General features: G+C 48.6%; 1 protein-coding gene and 1 long non-coding RNA gene across 3 annotated transcripts in view; one reads left to right on the plus strand and one right to left on the minus strand.

The window, feature by feature from the left end:
• The window catches only part of cfap100 (cilia and flagella associated protein 100), a 48,484-nt gene that overhangs the window by 12,988 nt on the left and 8,508 nt on the right, over window positions 1–26,988 (plus strand). For both annotated transcript variants that reach the window (XM_067998353.1, XM_067998354.1), the window contains exons 6-12: window positions 1,085–1,152; window positions 2,882–3,045; window positions 6,680–6,760; window positions 8,584–8,771; window positions 9,835–9,919; window positions 24,062–24,122; window positions 25,941–26,092. In XM_067998353.1, coding sequence (XP_067854454.1) covers window positions 1,085–1,152; window positions 2,882–3,045; window positions 6,680–6,760; window positions 8,584–8,771; window positions 9,835–9,919; window positions 24,062–24,122; window positions 25,941–26,092 — 799 coding nt within the window. The remainder of the gene's footprint in view (window positions 1–1,084; window positions 1,153–2,881; window positions 3,046–6,679; window positions 6,761–8,583; window positions 8,772–9,834; window positions 9,920–24,061; window positions 24,123–25,940; window positions 26,093–26,988) is intronic.
• On the minus strand, window positions 1,036–26,669 carry LOC137333974 (uncharacterized). The gene is made up of 2 exons (XR_010966022.1): window positions 24,191–26,669; window positions 1,036–3,004 (listed from the first exon to the last, which is right to left on the minus strand). It is a non-coding gene; the product is annotated as an uncharacterized lncRNA (long non-coding RNA).

The raw sequence follows: 26,988 nt of genomic DNA on the forward strand, positions 1-26,988 counted from the left end.
TGTCCCATCAAACATTCCCAGGGCAGGTACAGCATGGGTTAGATACAGAGTAAAGCTCCCTCTACACTGTCCCATCAAACACTCCCAGGGCAGGTACAGCACGGGTTAGATACAGAGTAAAGCTCCCTCTACACTGTCCCATCAAACACTCCCAGGGCAGGTACAGCACGGGTTAGATACAGAGTAAAGCTCCCTCTACACTGTCCCATCAAACACTCCCAGGGCAGGTACAGCACGGGTTAGATACAGAGTAAAGCTCCCTCTACACTGTCCCATCAAACACTCCCAGGGCAGGTACAGCACGGGTTAGGTACAGAGTAAAGCTCCCTCTACACTGTCCCATCAAACACTCCCAGGGCAGGTACAGCATGGGTTAGATACAGAGTAAAGCTCCCTCTACACTGTCCCATCAAACACTCCCAGGGCAGGTACAGCACGGGTTAGATACAGAGTAAAGCTCCCTCTACACTGTCCCATCAAACACTCCCAGGGCAGGTACAGCACGGGTTAGATACAGAGTAAAGCTCCCTCTACACTGTCCCATCAAACACTCCCAGGGGTGGGAAGGCGGAGGGATTCAGGGAGGTGGCGGCTTCCAGAGGTCTGTTTCAGAGTAGGATGTGCCAATGATGGTGAAGCGGAGACAAAGGAACAATCCAACACTGGAGGAGTAGAGTGTGTAGGAACTGACAGCGGGAGGAGATCGCAGAGACAGGACCAGGCAAGGTTTGATGATGATCTTAATAATGAGTAGTGGCCACTTGGGCAAGTTACGAATGGTGTCTGTGGAACTATGACCCAGTGAGGGACTCTGTTTCTTCAAGGAAAGAGACAGCTTACATTTCCATAGCACCTTAACACGCCCTTTGGACACCCCACAGTGCATCTTTGCAGGGCTATGGGGGAAAGCAGGGTGAGTGGTGCTGTACTACGATTCTAAGTGTAGTTAATGTTATACATTCAGGAGAGGCCAGGAGAAAATTACAAAGAGTAGGAGGGATGATGAGATAAATGAAAGTAAAAGCGAGACATAAATTGGCCACCTTCTGTCTGTCAATCAGTTTATAATTTTGATTCATTTCAGATCGCCATGTTGAAAAGGAAACCTTGAATGATTACATCAACAAGAAAAGAGAGATGTTCATCCTTCAGGTAATTATTACAGAAAATAATAATATTTATTTCACTCAAAGTTTTCCCGTTCTGTCTCTGTTCTGCCAGTTTATTTTGTTTTCTTCTCCTTGTTCTCCCTTGACCCCCTTGCCTTTGTGTACCAGTTGGTCCTCTTCCATCTCTTGCTTCCGACCTCTCTCTTGTCGCAATCTATTTAATCGACCCAGCGTTGCTCAGTGCTGCGCAATCTCCAAACACCCTCACCCTCACCCTACAATGTCTCTCCACTCCCTGCAGCCCCACTGGGTTGAAATCAAGACTTGTCGCACCATTCCAGCTCATGGATTCATACAGCACAGAGGGAGGCCATTCGGCCCATCGTGCCTGTGCCGGCTCTCTGATGGAGCTGTCCGATTAGTCCCACTCCCTCCTGCTGTTTCCCCAGAGCCCTGCACATTTTCTCCCTTTTTTCAAGTATTTATCCAATTCCCTTTTGAAAGTTACTATTGAATCTGTTTCCGTCGCCCTTTCAGGCAGCGCATTCCGGATCATAACAACTCCTCTCTGGTTCTTTTGCCGATTATCTTAATTCTGTGTCCTCTGGTTGCCGACCTCCTGCCGCTTGAAACAGTTTCAATCCCAACTCATTCTGTCCCAAGACTCAAGGCAGTGGAACTCCTCTCCTCCCTCAGTCCTCCCACTTTCAATCGACGGGCTTTTAAAACCCAAGCTTGGTATGATGTAATCACTGCTTATTTTATTTACCTTTCCTCCTCTTTCCAATGTTGGTGGTGTCCTGTGGTGAAGGAAACACAGAGGAGTGACTGGAACCCCTTTTGACTTGCTGTAGAAGGACTGACCAAAATGAAAAGACTTGCATTTCTATCGCGCCTTTCACAACCTCAAGACATCCCAAAATGGTTCACAGCCAACGAAGTACTTTTTCGAAGTGTAGTCACTGTCGTAATGTAGGAAAGGCGGAAGCCAAGTTGTGCACAGCAAGATCCCACAAACAAATAAACTGATATTAGTGATGTTGGTTGAGGGATAAATATTGGCTCCAAGACACCGGGGTGAACTCCCCTGTTCCTTTTTGAAATAGTACTGTGGGATCTTTCTCATCCACCTGAGAGGGCAGACGGGGCCTCAGTTTAACGTCTCATCTAAAAGATGTCACCTCCAAAGTGCAGCACTCCCTGGATTTTGGGGTTCGAGTCTCTGGAGTGGGAGTTTGGACCCACCATCTTCTGACACTCAGAGGTGGGAATGCTACCCACTGAGCCAGGGCTGACACTCATCAAAAAGGCCAGGTTGCATAGACTGGGCTTGTATTCCCTCGAGTATAGAAGATTAAGGGGTGATCTAATCGAGGTGTTTAAGATGATCAAAGGATTCGCTAGGGTAGATAGAGAGAAACTATTTCCGCTGGTGGGGGGAGTCCAGAACAAGGGGGCATAACCTTAAAATTAGAGCTAGGCCGTTCAGGGGTGATGTCAGGAAGCACTTCTTCACACAAAGGGGAGTGGGAATCTGGAACTCTCTCCCCCAAAAAGCTGTTGAGGCTGGGGGTCAATTGAAAATGTCAACACTGAGATTGATCGATTTTTGTTGGGTAAGGGGATTAAGGGATATGGAACCAAGGCGGGTAAATGGAGTTAAGATACAGATCAGCCATGATCGAATTGAATGGGTGAGAACAGGCTCAAGGGGCTGAATGGCCTCCTCCTGTTCCTAATGCCTCTTGGACGTTTGTTGTTTTTGTCTCCAGTACTCGCTGACCATGAAGAAGGACGAGATGCGGAAACTAGATGAAGTGGCGGCAGCGGAGGAGATGAAGCTGGAGAGAGCCGAGCAGTTCCTGGAGGAGGACGCGGCCATGTTCGACGAGTTCCTGAAAGAGAACGACAAGAATTCCGTGGAAGCCATGAAAATGTAAAAACAGAACCGTTTTTTTTGTTCCCTGACGGAGGCTAAAGGTTGATGACCAATGTAGAGAAACTGTAGCTAAAGCCAACAGGGTATTGGGTTGTATTAATGGAACCATTTAGTATCAATCAAAGGACACCATTTTAACACCATACAGGTCGCTGGTCAGACCACATCTAGAGTACTGGGCCCGGTTTGGGTCTCCCCCATGTGGTGGGTGATATCGTGGCCTTGGAAAAGGTCCAGAGGAGAGCTACAGAATGATTCTTCGCTTAAAGAACCTCAGCTACTCGGATAGGCTCAAGGACTTTGGCCTATTTACTGTAGAGCAGTGTAGATTTAGAGGTGACCTGACGGAGGTCTATAAAATAATTAAAGGGCTGGATAGTCTCCCTATTGATAGATCATCCCGGTTTAACAGGTTGGGAAGGACCGGGGACACGGGTTTAAACTATGGAAGAGTGGGAATAGACTGGATATTGGGCGGTTCCTCTTTTCCCAGAGAGCAGTGAGTCTCTGGAATGTGTTGCCGGCTGGTGTGGTGGGTGCCGACTCTCTGCCTTCAAGAGGGAGCTGGATCGGTTCCTGACTGGGGCAGAGATCGCATCATAGAGAAGGTCAGTGTCTTTACAGATAACACTTGGTCCATGTGATCTCCTGGACTGGTTTCCATCACCTGAGGGGGACGGAGAGGAATTTTCCAGAGTATTTTTTCCCTTATTAACCCTGGGCTTTTCTCTGTGTTTTTGCCTCTCCCAGGAGATTACACGGCTGCGGGCTTGGGGGGAGGTGGGAGGGAGGGAGGAAGTGTTTAGTCACGATGCTCCAGCCATCATGGTGTGGGGCAGGGTCAATGGTCCAGCTGGTCTTTTCCTGCCTGTCAATTTTGTATGTTCGTAGAGAAGCTGGGATTGTTCTCCTTAGAGCAGAGAAGGTTGACGGGAGATTTAATCGAGGTGTTCAAAATCATGAACGGTTTTGATAGAGTAAATAAGGAGAAACTGTTTCCAGTGGCAGGAGGTTCGGTAACCAGAGGACACAGATTTGAGGTAAATGGCAAAAGAACCAGAGGGGAGATGAGGAGACACTAGATTTGAATGACTGTCAATCACATTCTAAAATAGCATCACCGAACAAATCACAGTCTGTTTGGCTCCTGTGTACAACTTTGCACTGCTAACCAATGCAACGTGTGAGTAGGTGCAAAAAGGTTTATTAGGATGATACCAAAACTGAGAAGTTGTACCTATCAGGATAGACTGAACAGGCTGGGGCTGTTTTCTCTAGAAAAGAGAAGGCTGAAGGTCGACCCGATAGAAGTCTTTAAGATTATGAAAGTGTTTGATAGGGTAGATGAAGAGAAGATGTTTCCACTTGTGGGGGAGACCTGAACTAGGGGGCCATAAATATAAGATAGTCACTAGTAAATCCAATAGGGAATTCAGGAGAAACTTCTTTACCCAGAGAGTGGTGAGAATGTGGAACTCACTCCCACAAGGAGTGGTTGAGGTGAATAGTGTAGATGGATTTAAGGGGAAGCTGGATAAACACATGAGGGAGAAAGGAATAGAAGGATATGCTAATAGGATGAGATGAAGTAGGGAGGGAGGAGGCTCGTGTGGAGCATAAACACAGGCAAGGACCAGTTGGGCCAAATGGCCTGTTTCTGTGCTGTAGACTATATGTAATTCTATGTAATTTGTACCGAGTTAGGCCTGGGACAAGATTCTGACTGTAGCTAGATTTTTTTTAAATTTAAGCTCCTTATGGCTAGTGACTAAATTCAAAGAACGTAAAACGGGATGGAGCCAGATCCTATTGTCTCTAATTAATACTCCACCTCTCCTTCCTTCCTTCCTGAAAGGTTTATACCCAGAATATTTAATTGCCGATCCTGACCCAGCTGTAGCCAGGTTTCAGTTAACTTTGTTGTGTCCTGATTTTTTAAATTTTAAACCCTGGCTCTCGTTCCCCTGTGTTGTTTCCTTTACTCTGGGATGTATATACAGACCTTTTAGCTTGGATCCATTTATTTTAGCAATCTCTCCTTTATTTTTCTCTTTCCATTTTGTCCCCGTGTAACCTCTTTCGGCTTTTCTCCCTTTTTATTACCAAGAGCTGACCTTCTCTTAGGAAAATTAGGAGCAGGAGGAGGCCATTCAGCCCCTCGAGCCTGTTCCGCCATTCAACTAGATCATGGCTGATCTGTATCTTAACTCCATCTACCCACCTTGGTTCCATAACCCTCAATATTCCTTGGCCCACAAAAATCTATCAATCTCTTTCAAGCTACCAACTCTCTCTCTCCCTCTCTCCAGAACTGGTCCCAATGCCTTGGAGGTCGGAGCCCTTCTGCCCTTCACCACATCCCTAGCCGTCAATTTACCTCCCTAATCTGGCTGTTCTTCTTTTGTCTAGCGTGTTTTGCTCTGCCCCTGCCTCAGCTCATCCGCTCCTGAAACCCTCATCCATGCCTTTGTTAACTCCAGACTCGACTATTCCAATGATCTCCTGGCCGGCCTCCCACCCTCCGTAAACCTCAGCTCATCCAAAACTCTGCTGCCCCGTATCCTAACTCGCACCAAGTCCCATTCTCCCATCACTCCCCTGTGCTCGCTGACCTACATCGGCTCCCGGTCCGGGAACACCTCGATTTTTAAAATTCTCATCCTTGTGTTCAAATCCCTCCGTGACCTCGCCCCTCCCTATCTCTGTAACCTCCTCCAGCCCTACAACCCTCCGAGATCTCTGCGCTCCTCCAGTTCTGGTCTCTTACGCATCCCTGATTTTAATCGCTCCACCATTGGCGGCCGTGCCTTCAGCTGCCTAGGCCCGAAGCTCTGGAATTCCCTCCCTAAATCTCTCCGCCTCTCCACCTCTCTCTCCTTCTTTAAGATGCTCCTTAAAACCTACCTCTTTGACCAAGCTTTTGGTCACCTGTCCTAATATCTGCTTACCTGGCTCAGAGTCAAATTTTGTCTGATTTATGCTGCTGTGAAGCACCTTGGGACGTTTTATTACGTTAAAGACGCTATCTCAATGCAAGTTGCTGTTGATGTTCGTGATCCGAGTCCTATTCCTTTCAATCTACCTTCTGACTCCTGGAGCGATTTACTCAGGACTGACTCCCATTATTCCCCGTGTTAGAGTTTTAAAAAAATTAATTCTTGCGATGTGGCAAGGCCGGCATTTATTGCCCATCCCTAGTTGCCCTGAGAAGGTGATGGTGGGCCACCTTCTTCTTGAACCATTGGTGGTAGTTTTTTTGGTACAACTGAGGGGCCACTTCAGAGGGCAGTTAAGAGTCAACTACATTGGTGTGGGGACTGGAGTCACATATAGGCCCAGGACGGCAGGTTTCCTTCCCTAAAGGGACATTAATGAACTAGTTAGGTTTTTATGACAATCCGACAGCTTCACGGTCACTTTTACTGATAGCGGATTTTTCATTGCTAGATTTTTTTTAAAACTGCGATCAAATTCTCAAACTGCCCTCAAGTTCTCTGGATTACTGTATCTCTGGTCCACCATGGGGAAGAACAGTCTGTAATATACTCCCAGAAATGTGACTGATCCCTCTCTGCTGCTTTGTAAGTTCCTGGCGTCTGTGGTTTTAAGTTGACTGTATTTCTGTTCACAGAGCTGAACGAGAAACAAAACTGAAGCTGGAAAAAGTTGCAGAAATGAAGAAAGTGACAACTCAGATGATGACAGTAAAAAAGTGAGAATAGGCATTCGACAAGGTGCCACATAAAAGATTATTGCTCAAGATAAAGAATCACTGGATTGGGGGTAATATTCTGGCATGGGTGGAGGATTGGTTATCTAACAGGAAGCAGAGAGTTGGGATAAATGGTACATTCTCGGACTGGCAACCAGTAGCCAGTGGTGTTCCGCAGGGGTCGGTGCTGGGTCCCCAACTCTTTACAATCTATATTAACGATTTGGAGGAGGGGACCGAGTGTAACATATCAAAGTTTGCAGATGATACAAAGATGGGAGGGAAAGTAGAGAGTGAGGAGGACATAAAAAACCTACAAGGGGATATAGACAGGCTGGGTGAGTGGGCGGAGATTTGGCAGATGCAATACAATATTGGAAAATGTGAGGTTATGCACTTTGGCAGGAAAAATCGGAGAGCAAGTTATTATCTTAATGGCGAGAAACTGGAAAGTACTGCAGTACAAAGGGATCTGGGGGTCCTAGTGCAAGAAAATCAAAAGGTTAGTATGCAGGTGCGGCAGGTGATCAAGAAGGCCAACGGAATGTTGGCTTTTATTGCTCGGGGGATAGAATATAAAAACAGGGAGGTATTGCTGCAGTTATATAAGGTATTGGTGAGACCGCACCTGGAATACTGCATACAGTTTTGGTCTCCATACTTAAGAAAAGACATACTTGCTCTCGAGGCAGTACAAAGAAGGTTCGCTCGGTTAATCCCGGGGATGAGGGGGCGGACATCTGAGGAGAGGTTGAGTAGATTGGGACTCTACTCATTGGAGTTCAGAAGAATGAGAGGCGATCTTATTGAAACATATAAGATTGTGAAGGGGCTTGATCGGGTGGATGCGGTAAGGATGTTCCCAAGGATGGGTGAAACTAGAACAAGGGGGCATAATCTTAGAATAAGGGGATGCTCTTTCAAAACTGAGATGAGGAGAAACTTCTTCACTCAGAGGGTAGTAGGTCTGTGGAATTTGCTGCCCCAGGAAGCTGTGGAAGCTACATCATTAAATAAATTTAAAACAGAAATAGACAGTTTCCTAGAAGTAAAGGGAATTAGGGGTTACGGGGAGTGGGCAGGAAATTGGACATGAATTTAGATTTGTGGTTAGGATCAGATCAGCCATGATCTTATTGAATGGCAGAGCAGGCTCGAGGGGCCGATTGGCCTACTCCTGCTCCTATTTCTTATGTTCTTATGAAGGGTTTTGATAGAATAAATAGGGAGAAACTGTTTCTACTGGCAGGAGGGTCGGTAATCAGAGGACACAGATTTAAGATAATTGGCAAAAGAACCAGAGGGGAGATGAGGACAATGTTTTTTTACTCTGCGGGTTGTTATGATCTGGAATGCACTGCCTGAAAGGGCGGTGGAAGCAGATTCAATAATAACTTTCAAAAGGGAATTGGATAAATACTTGAAGGGTAAAAATTTGCAGGGCTGTGGGGAAAGAACAGAGAGGAGTGGGGAAGGGGGTGGGAGGGAGGGAGGGGGAGAGGTGAGGGAGGGAGGGGGAGAGGTGAGGGAGGGAGGGAGGGGGAGAGGTGAGGGAGGGAGGGAGGGGGAGAGGTGAGGGAGGGAGGGAGGGAGGGGGGAGGGGGAGAGGTGAGGGAGGGGAAGAGGTGAGGGAGGGAGGGAGGGGGAGAGGTGAGGGAGGGGGAGGGGAGGGGGAGAGGTGAGGGAGGGAGGGGGAGTTGGGGAGGAGGTTGGAGGGAGGGGGGAGGAAGGGGGAAGGGTGGATGGAGGGAGCGCGGGGAGGGAGGGGCCCCAATATAAAAGCTTTAACTTCTCTCTCTCTTTGTCCTTGCTTAATCCAACAGTGACATTGTCAAGTTTGAAGAGACCCTGAAGGATTACCGGCTGTACAGGGACTTTCTGCTCAAACTGTCCCCCAAGGAATGGAGGGACAGGAAGGAGATGAAGAAACAGGAAACAAAACAGGCAAAAATCGCCCCAAAGGAAAAAACTGCAGAAGTTGGTGTTAAATCATCTCTGCCTGTGTTAAGACGTGAGTATCAAAAATTGCCAATCATAAGCGTTAATTAGCTGATTGGATAGATAACGTAAAAGAAAGAGAGGGAATTGGCAAAAGAGCCGAAGGGAGATGAGGAGAAATGTTTATTTACTCAGCGAGTTGTTCTGATCTGGAATTCGCTGCCTGAAGCAGATTCAATAATAACTTTCAAAAGGGGAATTGGATAAATACTTGAAAAGGAAAACAATTTGTCGGGGAAAGAGCGGGGGATTGGGACTAATTGGATGGCTCTTTCAAAGAGCCGGCACAGGCAGAATGTATGATTCTATTTTATGAATTCATTCTCAGGATGTGGGCATCACTGGCAAGGCCGGCATTTATTGCCCGTCCCCGAGTTGCCCTGTGAAGGTGGTGTTGGGCCTTCTTCTTGAACCGCTGGTAGCGGGTTTGATACAACTGAGGGGTCACTTCAAAGGGCAGTTAAGAGCCAACCATGTTGGTGTGGGACTGGAGTCACATATAGGCCCAGACCGGGTAAGGACGGCAGGTTTCCTTCCCTAAAGGACATTAATGAACCAGTTGGGTTTTTACGACAATCCGACAGCTTCACGGTCACTTTTACTGATCCCAGCTTTTTATTAAAACTGAATTCAAATTCTCAAACTGCTGTGGTGGGATTTAAATTCATGTTCCTCTAGATTACTAGATTAGTAACAGAACCACTACACCCATATGTTACTTGACTGCTAAAAGATTTCAGAAGGACATAGAAAGTTTAACGGAATGAGCAGACGGATGGCGCCCTGAGCTAGGAAGGGAGAATTTTTTTAGCCAGGTGTCCTGCCCCTGTTGATTATCCAGTGACACCTGCTGGACTGGATAGCCAGCTGTGCTGGCCTCCACAGTCAAATAGCAGGAAATGGTCATATAGCTCGGGCACCAGAGGGCTGCCTGTGAAACCACGTCCTGGCGAGAGAAAAGGAGAATTTTGTTTTTGTGTGTACATATACGCGATGCGCGGAATGGCTTTCTGTGCCGTATGATTCCATTAAAAGAGTTTCAAATTCGTTTAAGAATTGTTTCTCCTCTCATCCAGGATTGGGCAGCAAGGGTATTGTCCAGTCTATCCCAGAAATACGATCAACAAAGCTAGGCTTGAAGTCCATGGCCGACAGGAGAAGGTAAATGCAGGATTTGAGCCAACAGCACTGATACCCCCGGCACAGGGAGTGAGACAAGGCGGCAAGTTTGCTCCATAAATTCAGCCATATGTTACAAGAGGAAATTTAACAGCAAAGCATAGAATTGCATAGTTAATGGATAGGAAACTAAGGGTTAATGGGTGTTGCTCAGATTGGAAGTGGGGTACCCCAGGGGTCAGTGCTGGGTCCACTGGTGTGTGTGTATATATATATATATATAGATGCTTTGGATTTGGGCACAATATTGACATTTGATGATTACAGATTTATCGATTATTTCCGTCTCTCTGTCTCTCTTGGAGACCCTGAAATGTGGGTCCCACAGGCAGCAACTGCACATTCACTGGTCGTTGTACAGTGGGACCTGGGTCAGTGTGGGGCAATGGGCCCGTGTGGGACTGGGTCAGTGTGGGGCAATGGGTCAGTGTGGGGCAATGGGCCAGTGTGGCACCTGGGTCAGTGTGGGACTGAGTGGGTCAGTGTGGGACTGAGTGGGTCAGTGGGTCAGTGTGGGACTGAGTGGGTCAGTGTGGGACTGAGTGGGTCAGTGGGTCAGTGTGGGACTGAGTGGGTCAGTGTGTCAGTGTGGGACTGAGTGGGTCAGTGTGGGACTGAGTGGGTCAGTGTGGGTCAGTGTGGGACTGAGTGGGTCAGTGTGGGACTGAGTGGGTCAGTGTGGGACTGAGTGGGTCAGTGTGGGTCAGTGTGGGTCAGTGTGGGACTGAGTGGGTCAGTGTGGGACTGAGTGGGTCAGTGTGTCAGTGTGGGACTGAGTGGGTCAGTGTGGGACTGAGTGGGTCAGTGTGGGACTGAGTGGGTCAGTGTGGGACTGAGTGGGACTGAGTGGGTCAGTGTGGGACTGAGTGGGTCAGTGTGGGACTGAGTGGTCAGTGTGGGACTGAGTGGGTCAGTGGGTCAGTGTGGGACTGAGTGGGTCAGTGGGTCAGTGTGGGACTGAGTGGGTCAGTGTGGGACTGAGTGGGTCAGTGGGTCAGTGTGGGACTGAGTGGGTCAGTGTGTCAGTGTGGGACTCAGTGGGTCAGTGTGGGACTGAGTGGGTCAGTGTGGGACTGAGTGGGTCAGTGTGGGACTGAGTGGGTCAGTGTGTCAGTGTGGGACTCAGTGGGTCAGTGTGGGACTGAGTGGGTCAGTGTGGGACTCAGTGGGTCAGTGTGGGACTGAGTGGGTCAGTGTGGGACTGAGTGGGTCAGTGTGGGACTCAGTGGGTCAGTGTGGGACTCAGTGGGTCAGTGTGGGACTCAGTGGGTCAGTGTGGGACTGAGTGGGTCAGTGTGGGACTGAGTGGGTCAGTGTGGGACTGAGTGGGACTGAGTGGGTCAGTGTGGGACTGAGTGGGTCAGTGTGGGACTGAGTGGGTCAGTGTGGGACTGAGTGGGTCAGTGGGTCAGTGTGGGACTGAGTGGGTCAGTGTGGGACTGAGTGGGTCAGTGTGGGACTGAGTGGGTCAGTGGGTCAGTGTGGGACTGAGTGGGTCAGTGTGGGACTGAGTGGGACTGAGTGGGTCAGTGTGGGACTGAGTGGGTCAGTGTGGGACTGAGTGGGACTGAGTGGGTCAGTGGGTCAGTGTGGGACTCAGTGGGTCAGTGTGGGACTGAGTGGGTCAGTGGGTCAGTGTGGGACTCAGTGGGTCAGTGTGGGACTGAGTGGGTCAGTGTGGGACTGAGTGGGTCAGTGTGGGACTGAGTGGGTCAGTCAGTGTAGTTAAGGACCAGCCTTTCATCCAGGTTGAAATCAGAATGATGGGAAGAGACCTTTTCTGTTTGGAGGTTGTAAAGCTCCTCTCACTGGTGTGAAAATGCAATAGGTGGCACATTGATGGGACAATGTAGACTCTTTTCCCGGTACATTGCTGCTGTACTTGCTTAAAAACTGTTTAATCTCCAACTTCTTCCAGTTCTGATGAAAGGTCTTTGACCTGAAACGTTAACTCTGTTTCTTTCTCCACAGATGCTGCCTCACTTGCTGAGTATTTCCAGCATTTTCTGTTTTTATTTTAGTTTTCCGGCATCTACAGTATTTTGCTTTTGATTCAGTGTTTAATTCATGGCCTCTTCTCACCCAGGAATGCCCCGCCTTGAAGAAGTTCTGCTCTTCCCTCCGACGGGATTTCCGTTTGTCTCTTTTACCATCGTTACTTTCTGTCTCCCTCCTCGTGTTTGCTCCTTCCCAAGATCCACGATTGCCCTGGGAGACCCATCGTTTCTTACATTGAACAACTTCTCCTTTCACTCCACTCACTTCCTCCAAATAAAAGGTGTCGCTATGGGAACCCGTGTGGTGCCCAGCTATGCCTGCCTCTTTGTGGGCTACATGGAACATTCCTTGTTTCAGTCCGACTCAGGTTCCCTCCCTCACCTCTTTATCTGGTACATTGATACTGTACTTTTCTTTTTATTTATTCATGGGATGTGGGCGTCGCTGGCGAGGCCGGCATTTATTGCCCATCCCTAATTGCCCTTGAGAAGGTGGTGGTGAGCCGCCTTCTTGAACTGCTGCAGTCCGTGTGGTGAAGGTTCTCCCACAGTGCTGTTAGGAAGGGACTTCCAGGATTTTCACCCAGTGATGATGAAGGAACGGCCGATATATTTCCAAGTCGGGATAGTGTGTGACTTGGAGGGGAACGTGCAGGTGGTGTTTTTCCCATGTGCCTGCTGCCCTTGTCCTTCTAGGTGGTAGAGGTCACGGGTTTGGGAGGTGCTGTTGAAGAAGCCTTGGCGAGTTGCTGCAGTGCATCCTGTGGATGGTACACACTGCAGCCACGGTGTGCCAGTGGTGAAGGGAGTGAATGTTTAGGGTGGTGGATGGGGTGCCAATCAAGCGGGCTGCTTTGTCCTGGATGGTGTCGAGCTTCTTGAGTGTTGTTGGAGCTGCACTCATCCAGGCAAGTGGAGAGTATTCCATCACACTCCTGACTTGTGCCTTGTAGATGATGGAAAGGCTTTGGGGAGTCAGGAGGTGAGTCACTCGCTGCAGAATACCCAGCCTTTGACCTGCTCTTGTAGCCACAGTATTTATATGCCTGGTCCAGTTAGGTTTCTGGTCAATGGTGACCCCCAGGATGATGATGGTGGGGGATACGGCGATGGTAATGCCGTTGAATGTCATGGGGAGGTGGTCAGACTCTCTCTTGTTGGAGATGGTCATTGCCTGGCACTTGTCTGGCGTGAATGTTACTTGCCACTTAATAAGCCCAAGCCTGGATGTTGTCCAGGTCTTGCTGCATGCAGGCACGGACTGCTTCATTATCTGAGGGGTTGCGAATGGAACTGAACACTGTGCAATCATCAGCGAATGTCTCCACTTCTGACCTTATGATGGAGGGAAGGTCATTGATGAAGCAACTGAAGATGGTTGGGCCTAGGACACTGCCCTGAGGAACACCTGCAGTGATGTCCTGGGGCTGAGATGATTGGCCTCCAACAACCACTCCCATCTTCCTTTGTGCTAGGTATGACTCCAGCCACTGGAGAGTTTTCCCCAATTCCCATTGACTTCAGTTTTACTAGGGCTCCTTGGTGCCACACTCGGTCAAATGCTGACTTGATGTCAAGGGCAGCCACTCTCACCTCACCTCCTGGAATTCAGCTCTTTTGTCCATGTTTGGACCAAGGCTGTAATGAGTTCTGGAGTCGAGTGGTCCTGGCAGAACCCAAACTGAGCATCGGTGAGCAGGTTATTGGTGAGTAAGTGCCGCTTGATAGCACTGTCGACGACACCTTCCGTCACTTTGCTGATGATTGAGAGCAGACTGATGGGGCAGTGATTGGCCAGATTGGATTTGTCCTGCTTTTTGTGGACAGGACATACCTGGGCAATTTTCCACGTTGTTGGGTAGATGCCAGTGTTGTAGCTGTACTGGAACAGCTTGGCTAGAGGCGCAGCTAGTTCTGGAGCACAAGTCTTCAGCACTACAGCCGGGATATCGTCAGGGCCCACAGTCTTTGCTGTATCCAGTGCACTCAGCCGTTTCTCGATATCACGTGGAGTGAATCGAATTGGCTGAAGACTGGCTTCCGTGATGGTGGGGATATCGGGAGGAGGCTGAGATGGATCATCTACTCGGCACTTCTGGCTGAAGACGGTTGCAAATGCTTCAGCGTTGTCTTTTGCACTCACGTGCTGGACTCTGCCATCATTGAGGATGGGGATGTTCATGGAGCCTCCTCCTCCCGTTGGTTGTTTAATTGTCCACCACCATTCACGACTGGATGTGGCAGGACTGCAGACTTTTGATCTGATCCGTTGGTTGTGGAATGGCTTAGCTCTGCCGATAGCATGTTGCTTCCACTGTTTAGCATGCATGTAGTCCTGTGTTGTAGTTTCACCAGGTTGGCACATAGAAACATAGAAAATAGGAGCAAGAGTAGCCATTCAGCCCTTCGAGCCTGCTTCGCCATTCAAAATGAACATGGCTGATCATCTAACTCAGTACCCTGTTCCCGCTTTTTCCCCATATCCCTTGATCTCTTTAACACTAAGAAATATATCTGACTCCTTCTTGAATACATCTAATGACTTGGCCTCCATTTTTAGGTACGCCTGGTGCTGCTCCTGGCATGCTCTTCTACACTCCTCATTGAACCAGGGTTGATCCCCTGGCTTGTTGGTAATGGTAGAGTGAGGGATATGCCGGGCCATGAGGTTACAGATTGCACTGGAATACAATTCTGCTGCTGCTGATGGCCCACAGCGCCTCATGGATGCCCAGTTTTGAGCTGCTAGATCTGTTCTGAATCTATCCCATTTAGCACGGTGGTAGTGCCACACAACACGTTGGATGGTGTCCTCAGTGTGAAGACGGGACTTCGTCTCCACAAGGACTGTGCGGTGGACACTCCTACCAATACTGTCATGGACAGATGCATCTGCGACAGATAGATTGGTGAGGATGAGGTCAAGTAGGTTTTTCCCTCGTGTTGGTTCGCTCACCACCTGCCGCAGGGCCAGTCTGGCAGCTATGTCCTTCAGGACTCAGCCAGCTCGGTCAGTAGTGGTGCTACCGAGCCACCCTTGGTGATGGACATTGAAGTCCCCCACCCAGAGTACATTCTGTGCCCTTGCTACCCTCAGTGCTTCCTCCAAGTGGTGCTCAACATGGAGAAGGACTGATTCATCAGCTGAGGGAGGGCAGGAGGTGGTAATCAGCAGGAGGTTTCCTTGCCCATGTTTGACCTGATTCCATGAGATTTCATGGGTGTGGAGTCAATGTTGAGGACTCCCAGGGCCACTCCCTCCTGACTGTATACCACTGTGCCGCCACCTCTGGTGGATCTGTCCTGCCAGTGGGACAGGACATACCCAGGGATGGTGATGGAAGATCTTGGGACGTTGGCTGAAAGGTATAGAAACATAGAAAATAGGAGCAAGATCAGGCCATTAGGCCCTTTAGGCCTGCTCCGACATTCAAAATGATCTTGGCTGATCGTCTAACTCAGTACCCTGTTCCTGCTTTTTCCCCATATCCCTTGATCCCTTCAGCATTAAGAAATATATCTATCTCCTTCTTGAATACATCTAATGACTTGGCCTCCACTGCCTTCTGTGGTAGAGAATTCCACAGGTTCACCACCCTCTGAGTGAAGAAATTTCTCCTCATCTCGGTTCTAAATGGCATACCCCGTATCCTGAGACTGTGACCCCTGGTTCTGGACTCCCCAGCCATCGGGAACATCCTCCCTGCATCTAGTCTGTCTAGTCCTGTTAGAATTTTATATGTTTCGATGAGATCACCTTTCATTCTTTTAAACTCTAGCGAATATAGGCCTAGTCGACCCAATCTCTCCTCATACGTCAGTCCTGCCATCCAGGAATCAGTCTGGTAAACCTTTGTTGCACTCCATGTCAAGGACATCCTTCCTCAGATAAGGAGACCAAAACTGCACACAATACTCCAGATGTGGTCTCACCAAGGCTCTGTATAACTGCAGTAAGATATCCCTGCTCCTGTACTCAAATCCTCTTGCAATGAAGGCCAACATACCATTCGCCTTCCTAACTGCTTGCTGCACCTGAATGCTCGCTTTCAGCGACTGGTGTACAAGGACACCCAGGTCTCGTTGCACCTCCCCTTTTCCCAATCTATCACCATTCAGATAATAATCTGTCTTTCTGTTTTTACAACCAAAGTGGATAACCTCACATTTATCCACGTTATACTGCACCTGCCATGTTCTTGCCCACTCACCCAACTTGTCCAAAACACATTGGAGCCTCTTTGCATCCTCCTCACAGCTCACATTCCACCCCAGCTTTGTGTCGTCCACAAACTTGGAAATGTTACATTTAGTTTCCTCATCCAAATCATTGATATATATTGTGAATAGCTGGGGCCCAAGCACTGATCCCTGCGGTACCCCACTAGTCACTGCCTGCCACCTGGAAAAAGACCCGTTTATTCCTACTCTCTGTTTCCTGTCTGTCAGCCAATTCTCAATCCATGCCAGTATATTCCCCCCAATCCCATGTGCTTTAATTTTGCACACTAACCTCTTGTGTGGAACCTTATCAAAAGCCTTCTGAAAATCCAAATACACCACATCCACTGGTTCTCCCCTATCTATTCTACTAGTTACATCCTCAAAAAACTCCAGTAGATTTGTTCAGCATGATTTCCCTTTCATAAACCCATGCTGACTTTGTCCAATCCCGTTAATGCCCTCCAAGTGTTCTGTTATCACATATTTTATAATAGATCCTAGCATTTTCCCCATTACTGATGTTAGGCTAACTGGTCTGTAATTCCCTGTTTTTTCTCTCCCTCCTTTTTTAAATAGTGGGGTTACATTTGCCACCCTCCAATCTGTAGGAACTGTTCCAGAGTCTATAGAATTTTGGAAGATGTTCACCAATGCATCCACTATTTCCAGGGCCACTTCCTTTAGTACTCTGGGATGTAGATTATCAGGCCCTGGGGGTTTGTCAGCCTTTAGCCCCATTAATTTCCCTACACTATTTTTTTACAAATACTGGTTTCCTTCAGTTCCACCCTCTCACTAGACCCTTGGTTCCCTAACATTTCTGGCAGGTTATTTGTGTCCTCTTTTGTGAAGACAGAACCAAAGTATGTGTTTAATTGTTCTGCCATTTCCTTGTTCCCCATTTCTGACTGTTAGGGACCTACATTTGTCTTCACTAATCTTTTTCTCTTGACATATTTATAGAAGCTTTTACAGTCCGTTTTTATGTTCCCTGCAAGTTTACTCTCATGCTCTATTTTTCCCCTCTTAATCAATCTCTTTGTCCTCCTTTGCTGAATTCTGAACTGCTCCCAATCCTCAGGCTTGCCGCATTTTCTGGCAATTTTAAGTGTCTCCTCTTTGGATCTAATACTATCCCTAATTTCTTTTGTAAGCCACGGTTGAGCCACCTTTCCTGTTTTATTTTTGTGCCAGACAGGAATGAATAATTGTTGTAATTCCTGCACACGTTCTTTAAATATTAGCCATTGCCTATCCACCGTCATCCCTTTTAGTAAAGTTCCCCAATCTATCATAGCCAACTCGAACCTCAAACTTTTGTAATTTCCTTTATTTAGATTCAGGACCCTAGTTTCGGATTCAACTACTTCACTCTCCATCTTAATGAGGAATTCTATCATGTTATGGTCGCTCTTCCCTAAGGGACCCCGCACAACAAAATTGTTAATTAATCCTTTCTCATTGCACAATACCCGGTCTAGGATCACCTGTTCTCTAGTTGGTTCCTCAACGTATTGGTCTAGAAAACCATCATGTACACACTCCAGGAATTCCTCCCCCACAGTATTATTGCTAATTTGGTTTGACCAATCTATATGTAGATTAAACTCACCCATGATTATAGTTGTACCTTCTTGCATGCATCTCTAATTTCCTGTTTAATGCCCTCCCCTACATCTCCACTACTGTTTGGGGGCCTATAGACAACCCCCACCATCGTTTTCTGCCCCTTGATGTTTCTTAGCTCCACCCATACAGATTCCACATCGTGATTTTCCGAGCCAATATCCTTCCTCACTATTGCATTGATTTCCTCCTTTACTGACAACGCTATCCCACCTCCTTTCCCTTTTTGCCTGTCCTTCCTAAATATTGAATACCCCTGGATGTTCAGTTCCCATCCTTGGTCACCCTGCAGCCATGTCTCCGTAATCGCAACTATATCATAACCGTTAATATCAATCTGCGCTGTTAATTCATCTACCTTATTGCGAATGCCCCGTGCATTAAGGCACAATGCCTTTAGACTTGTCTTTTTAAGATTGCTAGTCATAGTTTTATTTTGCACTATGGCCCTATTTGTTTTTCACCCTTGTCTTCTCTGCCTTCCACTATTGCTTCTTACCTTTTTGTCTTTTGTTTCTATCATTGTTTCCCCCTCCTCTGTCTCCCTGCTCAGGTTCCCATCCCCCTGCCATTCTAGTTTAAACCTTCCCCAACAGCACTAGCAAACACCCCCGCGAGGACATCGGTCCCGGTCCTGCTCAGGTGTAACCCGTCCCGCTTGTATAGGTCCCACCTTCCCCAGAACCGGTCCCAATGTCCCAGGAATCTAAATCCCTCCCTCCTTCACCATCCCTGCAGCCACGCATTCATCTGGTCTATTCTCCTGTTCCTATATTCACTAGCACATGGCACTGGTAGTAATCCCTTTTTTTTACCTATGTCGTTGGTACCGATATGGACCACGAATACTAGCTGTTCACCCTCCGCCTCCAGAATGCCCTGCAGCCGCTCCGTGTCATCCTTGACTCTAGCACCAGGGAGGCAACATACCATCCTGGAGTCACGTTTGCGGCCTATCTGTTCCCCTTACAATTGAATCCCGTATCAATATAGCCCTGCCACTCTTATTCCTCCCGTGGTGCTACGAACTTTGCTCTTGCTGCTTTCCCCTCATACGTCATCTCCCCCAACAGTATCCAAAGCGGTATATGTTTGAGAGGGAGATGGCCCCAGGGGACTCCTGCTCTACCTGCCTAGTCCTTTTACTCTGCCTGGCGGTCACCCATTTCCTTTCTGCCTGCGTAATCTTTACCTGTGGTGTGACCACCTCACTGAACGTGCCATCCACGATAATCTCAGCATCGCGGATGCTCCACAGTGAATCCACCCGCAGCTCCAGCTCCGAAATGCGGTTAGCCAGTAGCTGCAGCTGGACACACTTCCTGCACACATGGTCGTCAGGGACACCTGTAGTGTTCCCTGTATGATTCTGTGAGTATGACTATGTCAGGCTGTTGCTTGACTAGTCTGTAGGACAGCTCTCCCGATTTTGGCACAAGTCCCCAGATGTTAGTGAGTAGGACTTTGCAGGGTCGACTGGGCTTGTAAGGGAAACAGATGGATGTTTCTGTGGCCGCAAACGTGACTCCAGGATGGTATGTTGCCTCCCTGGTGCTAGGGTCAAGGATGTCATGGAGCGGCTGCAGGGCATTCTGGAGCGGGAGGGTGAACAGCCAGTAGTGTGATGGAATACTCTCCACTTGCCTGGATGAGTGCAGCTCCAACAACACTCAAGAAGCTCGACACCATCCAGGACAAAGCAGCCCGCTTGATTGGCACCCCATCCACCACCCTAAACATTCACTCCCTTCACCACCGGCGCACAGTTGCTGCAGTGTGTACCATCCACAGGATGCACCGCAGCAACTCGCCAAGGCTTCTTCAACAGCACCTCCCAAACCCGCGACCTCTACCACCTATAAGGACAAGAGCAGCAGGTACATGGGAACAACACCACCTGCACGTTCCCCTCCAAGTCACACACCAACCCGACTTGGAAATATATCGCCGTTCCTTCATCGTCGCTGGGTGAAAATCCTGGAACTCCCTTCCTAACAGCACTGTGCGAGAACCTTCACCACACGGACTGCAGTGGTTCAAGAAGGCGGCTCACCACCACCTTCTCAAGGGCAATTAGGAATGGGCAATAAATGCTGGCCTCGCCAGCGACGCCCGCATCCCATGAACGAATAAAAAAAAAATTCTCTCTCTCTACTCTGTCTGGACCCTTCATGATTTTGAATACCTCCACCAAATCTCCTCGCAACCATCTCTGATCCAAGGAGAACAATCCCAGCTTCTCCAGTCTATCCACGTAACTAAGGTCTCTCATCCCTGGAATCATTCTAGTAAATCTCTTCTGCACCCTCTCTAAGGCCTTCACATCTTTCCTAAAGTGCGGCACCCAGAACTGGGCACAATACTCCAGATGTGGCCGAGCCAGTGTTTTATAAAGGTTCATCATGACTTCCATACTTTTGTACTCTATGCCTCTATTTGTAAAGCCCAGGATCCAGTCATCCTTTTTTAATCCACTTTCTCAACCTGCCCTGCCACCTTCAATGATTTGTGCACAGATCCCTCTGTCCCTGTACCCCTTTTAGAATTGTGCCCTTTAGTTTATATTGCCAGGAAGATGGAAACGGTGAGCCTGGTCTCAGTTTCAACAGAGTGAGGATATCAGAGATTGCTTGTCCAACTACCAAGTCTTGGATAAGCCTTAACTTCCTCCACCGAAACATTAGGAAGGCCAAAGCCATCATCTTCAGCCCTCAACACAAACTCCCCATCCTTGCCACCAGCTCCATTTCTCCTCCTCTCGGGCTGAGACATCCTATTCGACCCCAAGCTGAGCTTCTGACCTCATGTCCTCTCCATCACAAAGAACCGCCTACTTCCACCTCTAACGTCGCCCCTTCTCCCTGCCCCTAGTATCATAGCAGGTGACAGGACAGAAGCAGGCCATTCGGCCCATCGTGCCTGTGCCGGCTCGTTGAAAGAGCTACCCAATTATTCCCACTCTCCTGTTCTTTCCCCACAGCCCTGTAAGTTTTTGTCCTTCAAGTATTTATCCAGTTCCCTTTTGAAAGTTATTATTGAATCTGCTTCCACCGCCCTTTCAGGCAGCGCATTCCAGATCAGAACAACTCGCTGCGTAAAAAATGTGTTTCCTCATTTTGCTTCTGGTCCTTTTGCCAATCGCCTTAAATCTGGTCACCGACCCTCCTGCCACTGGAAACAGTTTCTCCTTATTTACTCTATCAAAACCCTTCATGATTTTGAACACCTCGATCAAATCTCCTCTGAACCTTCTCTGCTCTGAGAACAATCCCAGCTTCTCCAGTCTCTCCACGTAACAAGTCCCTCATCCCTGGTACCATTCTAGTAAATCTCCTCTGCACCCTCTCCAAGGCCTTGACATCCTTCCTAAAGTGCGGTGCCCAGAATTGGACACAATACTCCAGCTGAGGCCTAACCAGTGTTTCATAAAGGTTTAGCATAACTTCCTTACTTTTGTACTCTATGCCTCTATTAATAAAGCCCAGGATCCCATATGCTTTAACAACCCTCTCAGCTTGTCCTGCCACCTTCAGCGATTTGTGTACATACTTCCCCCAGATCTCTCTGTTCCTGTACCTCCTTTAACATAGAAACATAGAAAATAGGAGCGAGAGTAGGCCATTCGGCCCTTCGAGCCTGCTCCGCCATTCAAAATGATCATGGCTGATCGTCTAACTCAGTACCCTGTTCCTGCTTTTTTCCCATATCCCTTGATCCCTTTAGCATTAAGAAATATATCTATCTCCTTCTTGAATACATCTAATGATCTAATGAATTGGCCTCCACTGCCTTCTGTGGTAGAGAATTCCACAGGTTCACCACCCTCTGAGTGAAGAAATTTCTCCTCATCTTGGTTCGAAGGGCAATTAGGGATGGGCAATAAATGCCGGCCTCACCAGCGACGCCCACATCCCATGAACGAATAAAAAAAAACCTTTGCCGCATCCAATGCCTAGTGGTCCTTCCAGTTTTATTCTTATGATTTTTTGTAGCGGGATTGTACAATTGAAGGGCTTGCTAGGCCACTTTAGAGGGCAGTTAAGAATCAACCACATTGCTGTGGGGACTGGAGTCACATATAGGCCAGACCGGTTTCCTTCCCTAAAGACATTAGTGAACCAGATGGGTGTTTATGACATTCTGGTAGTTTCATGGCTACCATTACTGATACTAACTTTTTATTCTGGATTTTTATTTTTAATTAACTGAATTTAAATTCCTCAGCTGCCGTGACGAGATTTGAACTCATGTCTCCGGATTACTAATGTAAGGAGTCTTACAATACCAGGTTATAGTCCAACAGCTTTATTTGAAATCACAAGCTTTCGGAGGCTTCCTCCTTCGTCAGGTGAGTGTGGGATTCCATAAAGGTACAGCATATATAGTCAGAGAACAATGCCTGGTGATTACAGATAATCTTTCCAACTGCCCGTTATCAAGGCAATCAAAGAAGTTGAATGGTGTTCAGACAGAGAAACATTACATACAAGACTACTGAATATACAAACGGTCACAACACAAAGACACAGAGAGAGAGAAAGACACCCGAAAGGCAGAGAAAGAGAGAGAATGACCCGTTATATTAAAAACAGATAACATTTGTTCGCTGGTGGGGTTATGTGTAGCATGACATGAACCCAAGATCCCGGTTGAGGCCGTCCTCGTGGGTGCGGAACTTGGCTATCAATTTCTGCTCGACGATTTTGCGTTGTCGTGTGTCTCGAAGGCTGCCTTGGAGAACGCTTACCCGAAGATCGGAGGCTGAATGTCCTTGACTGCTGAAGTGTTCCCCGACTGGGAGGGAACCCTCCTGTCTGGCGATTGTTGCGCGGTGTCCGTTCATCCGTTGTCGCAGCGTTCTCCAAGGCGGCCTTCGAGACACACGACAACGCAAAATCGTCGAGCAGAAATTGATAGCCAAGTTCCGCACCCAGGTGGACGGCCTCAACCGGGATCTTGGGTTCATGTCACACTACATGTAACCCCACCAGCGAACAAATGTTATCTGTTTTTAATACAACTGGTCATTCTCTCTCTTTCTCTGCCTTTCGGGGGTGTCTCTCTCTCTCTCTGTCTTTGTGTTCTGACCGTTTGTGTATTCGGTAGTCTTGTATGTAATGTTTCTCTGTCTGAACACCATTCAACTCCTTTGATTGCCTTGGTAACGGGCAGTTGGATAGATTATCTGTAATCACCAGGCATTGTTCTCTGACTATATATGCTGTACCTTTATGGAATCCCACACTCACCTGACGAAGGAGAAAGCCTCCGAAAGCTTGTGATTTCAAATAAAACTGTTGGACTATAACCTGGTGTTGTAAGGCTCCTTACATTTGTCCACCCCAGTCCATCACCGGCATTTCCACATCATGGATTACTAGTCCAGTAACTGTGCCTAAAAACTGTTTAATCTTTAACTTCTTCCAGTTCTGACGAAAGGTCATTGACCTGAAACATTAACTCTGTTCTTTCTCCACAGATGCTGCCTGACCTGCTGAGCTTTTCCAGCATTTTCTGTTTTTAATAAAGTGGAGGGAGCTTTACTCTGCATCTAACCCGTGCTGTACCTGCCCTGGGAGTGTTTGATGGGACAGTGTAGAGGGAGCTTTACTCTGTGTCTAACCCGTGCTGTACCTGCCCTGGGAGTGTTTGATGGGACAGTGTAGAGGGAGCTTTACTCTGTATCTAACCCGTGCTGTACCTGCCCTGGGAGTGTTTGATGGGACAGTGTAGAGGGAGCTTTACTCTGTATCTAACACGTGCTGTACCTGCCCTGGGAGTGTTTGATGGGACAGTGTAGAGGGAGCTTTACTCTGTATCTAACCCGTGCTGTACCTGCCCTGGGAGTGTTTGATGGGAAAGTGTAGAGGGAGCTTTACTCCGTACTTAACCTATGCTTTTCTTTGAATTGGTGGCCGTGAATCTTTTATCCACCTGAGGGGGCAGACGGGGCCTTGGTTTATTGCCTCATCTGAAAGACGGCACCTCCGACCGTGCAGCACTCCCTCAGTATTGGCACTGGGAGTGTCAGCCTGGATTATGTGCTCAAGTCTCTGGAGTGGGACTCGAACCCACGACCTTCCGACTCAGAGGCGAGAGTGCTGTCCACGGCCACCACAAGCATTAAACGAGTTTAACTCAGCTGCGTGACGTGTTCTCTGTGACAGTGAGGCCGGGGTGGTTCAATGGCGGGGGGGCGAGGGATGTTAATGGTGATGCGATTTCTTAGCCTGCTGTTGTTTCTCTGTTAACCCTTTCTTTTCTACTTCCTTGGAAGGAGCGCTGCTGTGACCGTCGGGACAAAGGAATCGGACACAGAATTTTCCGACAGCGATGAGGTTTGTAGCAGCTACGGTTCTCGCTGCTTTTTAAGAGGCTCTTTACCAGCTCGTCATAACGCCCTGACCTGAACGTGTATCCCTTTTCTCCCAAAGGCAGTGGCTCGGCAGAACGGCTCCGCTAGAGTCCGGCTGACCCTCCTCCTCCTCCTCCTCCTCCTCAGACTGGCCCGAATGTCCGTTCCTCGTGCCCACGAGAGGCGATGGGCTGTTCCTCCCTCGGGGCATCGCGGTCCTTGCCCGGCAGTTACCCTTTCCAGCAGTGGGTCGCTAGTTCTCGATTGGCGGCAGAAACTCTGGCTGATTTTTTTTTTGTTGCTCTCTAACCGAGAGCTCTGAGGCCATATCTTAGAATCGTACAGCACAGACGGAGGCCATTCGGCCCATCGTGCCCGTGCCTGCTCTTTGAAAGAGCTATCCAATTAGTCCCACTCCCCCTGCTCTTGCCCCGTAGCCCTCAAATTTTTCCTTTTCAAGTATTTATCCAATTCCCTTTTGAAAGTTATTATTGAATCTGCTTCCACCGCCCTTTCAGGCAGCACATTCCAGATCAGAACAACTCGCTGCGTAAAAAAATTCTCATCTCCCCTCTGGTTCTTTTACCAATTATCTTAAATCTGTGTCCTCTGGTTACCGACCCTCTGCCAGTGGAAACAGTTTCTCTTTATTTACTCTATCAAAATCCCTTTAACTTTCTCTGTTCTAAGGAAAACAACCCCAGCTTCTCCAGTCTCTCCACATAAATGAAGTCTCTCATCCCCGATACTAATTGGAGAGCTCCTTGACCTCCAAGTCCACCAGGCCCCTCTTTCTCCACCCCACCAAATCGCCCAGAATGAAACACAGTCCAGGAATCCAACCTGGCAATTTCCTGGTTTGTGTGGCTCAGTAACACAAGCATTTGGTGCATTTACTGCACGAAGCGGGAGAGCCCAGTCTCATAAATTTCAACAGCTCAGTGGGCAGGTGAACTGAGCACTGTGATACTGAGCCCTACAGACCGGGGTGGGGTGGGGGGGAAATCCCAGGTTCCATCTGTCCTACTGGACAGCAGTAGTGCCCCTGGACTAGGGAGGGGTTGGGGCAGGGGGTGGGGGTGGAAATCGGGCACTGACTCTCACTGGGGGACAGTCCCACAGACACTGACTCTCACTGGGGGACAGTCCCACGGGCACTGACTCTCACTGGGGGACAGTCCCACGGGCACTGACTCTCACTGGGGGGACAGTCCCACGGGCACTGACTCTCACTGGGGGAACAGTCCCACGGGCACTGACTCTCACTGGGGGAACAGTCCCACGGGCACTGACTCTCACTGGGGGAACAGTCCCACGGGCACTGACTCTCACTGGGGGAACAGTCCCACGGGCACTGACTCTCACTGGGGGAACAGTCCCACGGGCACTGACTCTCACTGGGGGAACAGTCCCACGGGCACTGACTCTCACTGGGGGAACAGTCCCACGGGCACTGACTCTCACTGGGGGAACAGTCCCACGGGCACTGACTCTCACTGGGGGAACAGTCCCACGGGCACTGACTCTCACTGGGGGAACAGTCCCACGGGCACTGACTCTCACTGGGGGAACAGTCCCACGGGCACTGACTCTCACTGGGGGAACGTCCCACGGGCACTGACTCTCACTGGGGGAACGTCCCACGGGCACTGACTCTCACTGGGGTATGGGTTCATGCAAGACAGAGAGAGAGAGAGAGAGAGAGAGAGATGTGTTCTGCAATGTTTTCCTGGCGCTGTATTTGATGACAGACCCCCAGTGATTTTCCTTTCCCAGTGTGACTGTGTTTGGTGTTCTGCAGGAGCCGGAACTTTACTTCACCAATCCCAAACAGCTATTGGAAATCTACACCGAACTGGAGGAGCAGAACCTGTCGCTCATCCTGAACTCACAGGAGACCGAGGAGGCTGTGGAGGAGATCAAACAGGCCATGGCGAATGCACAACATAAAATGTAGGCACAATGGGCAGCCCGCAGGCACCAGTCTCTCAATGTCCACACCGTCCCACCCTTGCAGCTCTTCGCCTCTCTGTGTCCTCCATCGCTATTTCCTCCGCTCCCTTTCTCTTTCTCCATTCCTTCCCTTCGAAGGCGCTGCCTCTCTGCTGAGAGCCTGTGTGAGCCTTAGAGGCCGGGGCATCAGGGGCAAGCTCAATACTGTGATCACCCAACGCGCATGTGCATACCTCGCACACACCTCACGCACACACCTCGTGCACACCTCTCACACGGAGACGCACACCTCACGCACACACACGTGCCCACCTCGTGCGCACACACCACACACGTGCCCACCTTGTGCGCACACACTCCCGCACACACATACTCCAGTTGTGGCCGAACCAGTGTTTTATAAAGGTTCATCATGACTTCCTTGCTTTTGTACTCCATGCCTCTATTTATAAAACCCAGGATCCCATATGCTTTTTTAACCACTTTCTCAAACTGTCCTGCCACTTTCAAAGATTTGTGCACATATACCCCCAGATCTCTCTGTTCCTGTACCCCTTTTAGAGTTGTGCCCTCTGGTTTATATTACCTCTCCTCCATTCTTCCTGTCAAAATGTATCACTTCACATTGTAGCATCTTAATAAAAGACGCTATTACAGCATTAGAAAGAGAGGATACAAGGGTAAGCAGACAGTAGAAACTCTCTGGGTAGAACTGAGGAACAGAAAAAGATGAAAGACTTTAGTGGGAGTTATTTACAGCAGTGATAAAGTAACAGGGTGCATAAATACAGAGATCAGAATTTGTTACAAACACAGAGTGGTTATAATGAGACTTCAACTATCACAGACTGGGAGAAGCAGATCAGCTCGAGTCCCTAAGGCAGTGAATTTCTTGA

This window comes from Heptranchias perlo, chromosome 17, assembly GCF_035084215.1.
Source record: "Heptranchias perlo isolate sHepPer1 chromosome 17, sHepPer1.hap1, whole genome shotgun sequence".
NCBI classification, from domain to species: Eukaryota; Metazoa; Chordata; class Chondrichthyes; order Hexanchiformes; family Hexanchidae; genus Heptranchias; species Heptranchias perlo.